At 31.9% G+C, this 7370-nt stretch overlaps 1 protein-coding gene across 2 annotated transcripts; it reads left to right on the forward strand.

The window, feature by feature from the left end:
* The first annotated feature begins 22 nt into the window (after positions 1-22).
* On the forward strand, positions 23-3666 carry LOC107487860 (proline-rich receptor-like protein kinase PERK4). 2 transcript variants are annotated; one of them, XR_008009317.1, is made up of 10 exons: positions 23-446; positions 535-1082; positions 1173-1766; positions 1864-1934; positions 2043-2119; positions 2375-2519; positions 2618-2782; positions 2849-3086; positions 3170-3316; positions 3420-3666. XR_008009317.1 is itself a non-coding variant. In XM_052261421.1 (9 exons), the coding sequence occupies exons 2-8, from the start codon at positions 602-604 to the stop codon at positions 3074-3076; spliced, it is 1761 nt and encodes a 586-aa protein (XP_052117381.1). In that variant the 5' UTR covers positions 23-446; positions 535-601; the 3' UTR covers positions 3077-3086; positions 3170-3666. The 2 variants fall into 2 exon arrangements, 1 of the variants encoding a protein (XP_052117381.1); XM_052261421.1 differs by having other exon boundaries at positions 3170-3666.
* Positions 3667-7370: the final 3704 nt, after the last annotated feature.

Here is a 7370-nt window from a genome sequence, read left to right on the forward strand (position 1 = left end):
AGCAAAGTCGATGATGCATTGTCACGCTAGTGTCTTTTCCTTGTAAGAGTTATTTCATGTTGACCGTTATACTATTTATGTCATGGGATTGTATGATACTAATTTTGATAGGAAATCATAGTTGGTGAGAAAGCTGCAACGAATTTTAGTTGCACCAAAAATATACAAAATGATGATATATCGGCGCAAACGCATTTGTGTGGAATCTAGTTTTAAGCTATATTTGGGGAAACATGTAAATCAGGGGTTATAATGAAGAAATGAAGACCGGTGAAAATTTTGGTCAAAACCTAAAAGTGACGAGTGAAGAGTAAGCAAGATTTGGCAATCATGGATGGACAAAGATTAACTAGAACGTTTCCTTTCCTTTTCTTTTTCAATATCCAAAGTTTTTTCCTTTTCCTTTTCTTCTTCTTCTCCAGAACCCCTGCTATTCTTCCTACCAGGTATACCTTCTCTCTGCACAAAACATTTAGTTATTCTGAATTGTGACAAATCACCTTCATATAACAATATGTTGATTCTCTTTTGTAGGGGTCTCAATTCCCAAACATTGCTTGTTTATGTGTTAATTTGAGATAGAAGAAGGGGATATATAACAATGTCGTCTAAATCTGCTCCTCATAATAGATTTCCTGATAACGCCACACCGGATAATGCCACGCCGGACGATGCCACACCGGACAATGCCACGCCGGACAATGCCACGCCGGATAATGCTACACCGGATAATGCCACGCCTGATGATGCTGATGGATCAGACTCGAAGAAGCCGTCGTCATCATCACCTTCTCCTCCGAATAATACTCCTGCTACTCCTTCTACTCCTTCTACTACCACTACTCCTCCTCCTCCGGAGGGACGTTCTGGCTCATCACAACATAGCAAACAATTAGCACCGCCGTCTAAAGATTCTTCAAGCTCTACTAACTCAGGATCTATTGCAGCATTCGTTGTGATAGGGATAGTGTTTGTTTTCTTCCTCATTGTGGCCATCATTTGCATTAGAAGGAGGTCCAAAAGGAAGAAACAGAAGATGTACTTTTATGGTGGTGGAGATAAATCTACTGACCAACTAAATCGTAAGCTTTTTCGTTTCAAAATGGCTCCTAATTCATCGATTCTTACAAACCTAGAAGAATGTACGTAGCTAATTGTATTGATGTTGACAGTGAATAATAACTACAGCGGGCAGAGCCAAAGTTACTATGGAGGTAGCCAAAACCAAAACCATGTTGTGAGAATGCAAAACGGTGGTGATAGTGGTGGTTGGGGTTCATCACCCACTCCTCTGATGATGAACAGTGCCGAAATGAGCTCGAATTACTCGACTGGATCTCATTTGCCTCCTCGCCTTTCACTGGGTCTCAACAGCGGCACCTTCAGCTACGAAGAACTAGCTCTGGCCACAAGCAACTTCGCAGAGTCAAATATGATAGGACAAGGTGGATTTGGTTATGTCTACAAAGGTGTCTTGCCTAACGGAAAGGAAGTGGCGGTTAAGACCCTCAAGAGTGGTAGCGGCCAAGGCGAGCGCGAGTTCCAGGCTGAGATTGAGATCATCAGCCGTGTTCATCATCGCCATCTTGTTTCTCTTGTTGGTTACTGCATTGCTGGTGGCCAGAGAATGTTGGTCTATGAATTCATCCCTAATAACACACTGGAACATCATCTTCATGCTAAGGGTCAGCCTACCATGGATTGGCCTACCAGAATGCGCATTGCCATTGGAGCTGCTAAGGGACTTGCTTATCTTCATGAAGATTGTAATTAACATTCTTATCTTCATCTCTATCGATCTATCTTTTCTTATTGTACACATTCTTATTTATTTTGATTTTCCATATTTACAAAAACACCCAGGTCATCCTCGCATCATCCATCGTGACATCAAAGCTGCCAATGTCCTTATTGATAATAGCTTCGAAGCAAAGGTTCCCACTTACTTCTATGTTTTATCTTCTACTTTGCTAGGTTAACGTTACTCATACATTGATAATTGATGAAGATGATTAATTATATATACACGCCAACATGCATAGGTGGCTGATTTCGGATTGGCTAAGTTGACCACAGATAATAACACTCATGTATCTACTCGTGTCATGGGAACATTCGGGTACATTTTCTTCCTTACATGTTTTTATTACCTATATATAGCAACTTAAATGAAAAATTCAACACTCAAAAAAAAGTGATAGGATATAGTCTCTTAGAAACACATGACATGATTTACTTCAGTGTTGAGGTATCTGTCACATTAGCTAATAAAAAAAAATAGTTCTAACATAACTTGTAATCAAATTAAGGGGTATCCTTATAAATGATGAATATAGCTTGATGTCCTGATCTTCACATGGCAACACGCATTCAGGTACTTAGCTCCTGAATATGCATCAAGTGGAAAATTGACAGAGAAATCTGATGTATTCTCGTTTGGGGTGATGCTGTTAGAAATCCTAAGTGGGAAGCGCCCTGTGGATCTCTCAGGTGCCATGGATGATAGCTTAGTTGACTGGGTTAGTATCATGCATGCATGTTTAAACTTTAGAGTGGATTTTCCTTAGCTCTAGTTTATGGATGAAGAAGAATAAAACATTATTGGGAATGTGGACAGGCGCGGCCACTACTGACACGTGGGTTGGAGGAAGATGGCAACTTTGGAGAGTTGGTGGATCCATTTTTGGAAGGAAACTACAACAAACAAGAAATGACAAGGATGGCAGCTTGCGCTTCTTCCAGCATCCGTCACTCTGCTAAGAAGCGTCCAAGAATGAGTCAGGTACATTTAATTAATTGCATACTTTGGGTAATTAATTAAGATAATAATGAATGAAATGTACATCAGATTGTAAGGGCATTGGAAGGAGATGTATCATTGGATGACTTGAAGGATGGGGGGGCTAAGCCGCCGTCTGGCAGCAATTACGCGGCTTCAAGTGGTTACAACCCTGCAACTGCGAGCTCTGGCTATGACACAATGCAATACAATGCTGATATGGCAAAGTTCAGACAAGCAGTGTTTGCAAGCCAGGAATATAGCATGAGTAGTGGTGAACAAAGCTTTAGCAAATAACTGCAGGCACGTTTAGTTCCTTATCATTCTTTAATTATATATTGTTCATGTTAAAATTAATGTGAATTAATATGGTGAATGAATCTCAGTCAGATAGAAGATTTTGCATGGTGCTTGGTAGTTTGTTCATCATCAAGGAATTGGACAGGCTGAAGCAGTCAATGCTGGTTAGGAGGAAGAAGAAATTGATGACGATGACAATGACGATGACGGTGATGTGTTGGTTGTGAATAAAAATCGGTTAGCTCTTTTTCCCGCTTTCTTTAAGATATAGCCGTTACGTCGCTCTCATATTCAAATGGCAGTTATGAAGAGGTGGTTACCGCCAATGTCCTCCATGCAGGTGCTGCCTTGTATTGGAAACTGGATGCCTATGGAGGGAACTTTATAAGATCGGTGGGGAAGTTCATATTTTTTTTTTAAATTTTATTTTTGGTGGTTTCTTTTGTAAACCCCTTGTTATCGTTTGTATAGTTAGGTTTCTTATGTGTAATTAAGAAGGGAAAAACAAAAATTATATCATTGAAAGTGAGTGCATGTTGTAATGACGAGGCTCCTTCATAAATTATTGTCATTGTTACCACAGCCCTGTGCCTGCCCTCATCTTCCTTTTCTTTTTCTTGTTCTTCTTTTTAATAATGTTATATAAAAAATTACAATTATATAGAATAATTAAGAGTATACATGATTACGAATATCTTTCTTTGGGAAAATTTTGACTAGAGATTCATGTTTGGCTCTGTATGTTAAAATCGGATATTCATTTCAAGGAGATTAATGTTAATCAAATTATAAATTCTAATACTTTAGGAGTAATCTTGATTATAAAATCATGTTTCATATTTGAAGAAAACTTTTACCAAACAGACACAGTCTATATATTTGTTTTTATATTGGAAGATATCTTGTCGCTCCATAAAAACTAGTTTATTATTTATTCTTAGTATTTACTTATAAGAGGAATGGCCATTTTCAACTGTTATTATTGTATAAGAATAGTTATTTTAGTAAAATCTTCTATACAATTATTAGAAACATGTTATATATATATATATATATCAAAAAAAGCATGATTCGTGCTTAGGAAAATTGTTTCTAGCAAGTCCAACGAATTAGAAGATATATTAAATGAGAAAATTATAAATGTTTTTAATAAATTTATAAGTATCAGAGAATAAATAGTTACACATTATTGTTAACAAAATCAATCAATATAGTTAAATTCTGCTTGTGACATATAGAGCGAATAGCGTTTAGAAATTTAACAAAAAATAGATATTCATTATAAATCATTACTCTTAAATAGAAAAGCTTACATATTTAAGTATTTATTTTTAAAAAATATTTTTTAAAGATAGAGTGAGTTTTGTAACTTAATGACTAGCAATACATTTATAATTCACATAAGAGCATATAAATATTATTATCAAAGTAATTTTAATTAGAAAATAGTAGTTGATACTAATTAGGGAATCAATAAGGCAGTTTTTAGTACAGAAATCAAATTAAATAGTCCACATTGGGCAGTTGCGCCTCTAAGAGTAGTCCATTCCTCTCGTGTGTTCATATAGAATAACAGATTCAATGTGTGACCTACACATTGGGCTAGCAATACTCTTGCTAACTAAGTTCTAAATTAGATGCATCTAAATTAACATCATGACCACCGTTAATTACAATTTTCTAATACAGCCTCCTAAATCTAAGTTAAAACATATAATTTCAAATATAACATATTCTTAAATCTTTCAATATGTCAGGTATCAAATCAAATCAAATAATATTTTCTCATCAAAAATTATTTTCAATCATATTTTCTCAATAAGAAGGAATTTCAAACATGTTTTACAATTTTAGAATACATAAATGACTACTAACAAATACTTCAATGTTTCGAAAACATATTTAAGTCAAATCGAAAATTCTAAAATAATGCAAAATTTTATCAAACATGTATATGGTCTCATATAATTTTCTTAAGGTGTGAACTTCACAAAATAAATTATTCAACTCTAATAAATCAACTATTTTAATCAAGCTAAAGTTCTTCAACAATAATTTTATAAATATAATTAAAACCTCGTAATAATATAAACCAAACAGTTAATAATTATAAATGTAACGCCTTCTCACAATTTGATCTCAAAAAATCCAAAAAAACTGAATTTAGAGTGCCAAATTAAAAGATGAAAAAAGTTGAAGTGAATGGAACAGAAGAGCGCAGAATTTGGACTGGCCAATTTTATGGTGCCTATGAATTGGTGCCTAAATTTTGCCTAACTTACCTTTTGTAGTAAGTTTTAATTTTTTAAAAATTATTTATTGTTATATTTTTTAAATTAAATATTATTTTTTAACCTTTTTTAATAAATAGGCAACATCTTTTAGGCACCATAACATTCACCATTTGGACTAAAGTAGTGGCAACAACTTCAATTCTCATGACAATGACAATGACCACAGCACCAGGCAAAAACATTATTTCTTGTAACTTTTGCACCCCATTATATGATTTTAGCATAAGTACTAAATTGGTCTTTACGTTTAGGCGTAATGTTGTTTTGGTCCTTAAGGTTTAAAGTATCCTATTTAAATCCAAAATAGTTTTATTTAACTTTAATGTAGTTCCACCGTTAAGTCAAAGTTAAATAATTAACGGAATGTCCTACATGACAGCAGTACAAGAACAAGGTCGATAATCTGAAGAACAAGTACAAGTTTCAGAGGCACAAAATCAGCCGTGAATGCATCAATACATTTATTTATCATTTTTCTTACAATTTAAATGAAATATTTTTTATAAAACTAAAGAGAATGATAAATAAATGTATTGATGCATTCACAGTTGATTTTGTGTCTTTGGAGCTTGTACTTGTTCTCCAGATTATCGATCTTGTTCTTATATTACTGTTATGTAGGACATTCCATTAATTATTTAACTTTGACCTCACAGTAGAATTATATTGAAGTTAAATGAAAATATTTTGGATTCAAATATGATACTTTAAACCTTAAGGATCAAAACAGGATTACGTCCAAACATAAATGATTAATTTAATATTTTACCTTAAAAAAACTAATAAAATTTTATTCTATAATAACTATTAATTAAATAATAAAAAAATTATACAATAATATAATAGCAAAGCAAATACAGTACAATTAAATAAATTATATTACAAAAAGACAAAAATAAACCTTTAATTAAATCAAACGAAATTAGAAAATGGAATAGAAAAAAAAGGAAAATGAAAAAATAGCAGCAAGATGGTTGGTTTTGGAAATAATTAAGATTAGGCGGGTTGTTTATTTTGATTTTTTTATTATTTGTTTAATTGTTTTTTATATTTATAAAATCAAATTTAATTAAATGTCCTTCAACCGTGTAGTTGTGGAGGGTGGGATCAAATTTTTTATTTAAAGCTATGCACTCCTTGAAAATTTAATAAAGGGTAATTATTCAAATGAGTTTTAAAAATTTTAAAAAGTGAATAGTTTAGTCTTTAAAAAAATTAATACACAGATTAATTTTTAAAATTTTACTCCGATAGATAAATCAATTCTTAGTTTATTTTTGGCAGAATAATTATTCAAATCCTAAAAATTTTAAAAACGAACATTTTAGTCCTTAAGAAAAATTAATACACATTAATTTTTAATATTTTTTTTCGTCAGACATAACAGTTCTTCATAAAAAAAAGTAAAATAAAATTATTAGGTTAATAGTTAAATTAGTCTTTGAAAGATAAGACATTCTTCAAATTCATTCCTGAAAATTTTTTTCAATCAAATTGGTCCTTTAAAAATTGTGAATTAACCATATTTGTCCTCTAATCACTCCATTAACAATTTTTTTTCAAAGATTGATGTTGTAAAACATTAATTGATAACATATATAATACTTTATATGTCTAATTGGATATTAACTAAATATGTTTATGAAAATTTATTAATTTAGTCATTTTTTCCAATTATAAAAATCTTATTTCTAATATGACCTAGTGACTAAATTGATTGATTTTCGTAAATATATTTAGTTAACGTCTAATTGAACATGTTATGTGTCATGTATGCTATCAGTTAACATATCACATCATCAATCATTGACAAAAATTGTGAGTAAAGTAATTGAAGGACAAATATGATTAATTCGTAATTTTTGAAGGACCAATTTGATTTAAAAAATCGTTTAGGGATGAATTTAAATAATGCTTTATCTTTCAGGAACTAATTTGACTATTAACCCTAAAATAATAATAATAATAATAATAATAATAATAATAATAATAATATT

The sequence above is a fragment of the Arachis duranensis genome, chromosome 5 (genome assembly GCF_000817695.3).
Source record: "Arachis duranensis cultivar V14167 chromosome 5, aradu.V14167.gnm2.J7QH, whole genome shotgun sequence".
NCBI classification, from domain to species: domain Eukaryota; kingdom Viridiplantae; phylum Streptophyta; class Magnoliopsida; order Fabales; family Fabaceae; genus Arachis; species Arachis duranensis.

What these genes read in the sequence shown, in the direction of transcription:
- LOC107487860 (XM_052261421.1), top strand. Translation starts at nt 602, where the DNA reads ATGTCGTCTAAATCTGCTCCTCATAATAGATTTCCTGATAACGCCACA. An exon ending in ATAATAGCTTCGAAGCAAAG is followed by an intron (nt 1,935 to 2,042) that starts GTTCCCACTTAC and finishes CAACATGCATAG; the next exon opens with GTGGCTGATTTCGGATTGGC. An exon ending in AGCGTCCAAGAATGAGTCAG is followed by an intron (nt 2,783 to 2,848) that starts GTACATTTAATT and finishes AATGTACATCAG; the next exon opens with ATTGTAAGGGCATTGGAAGG.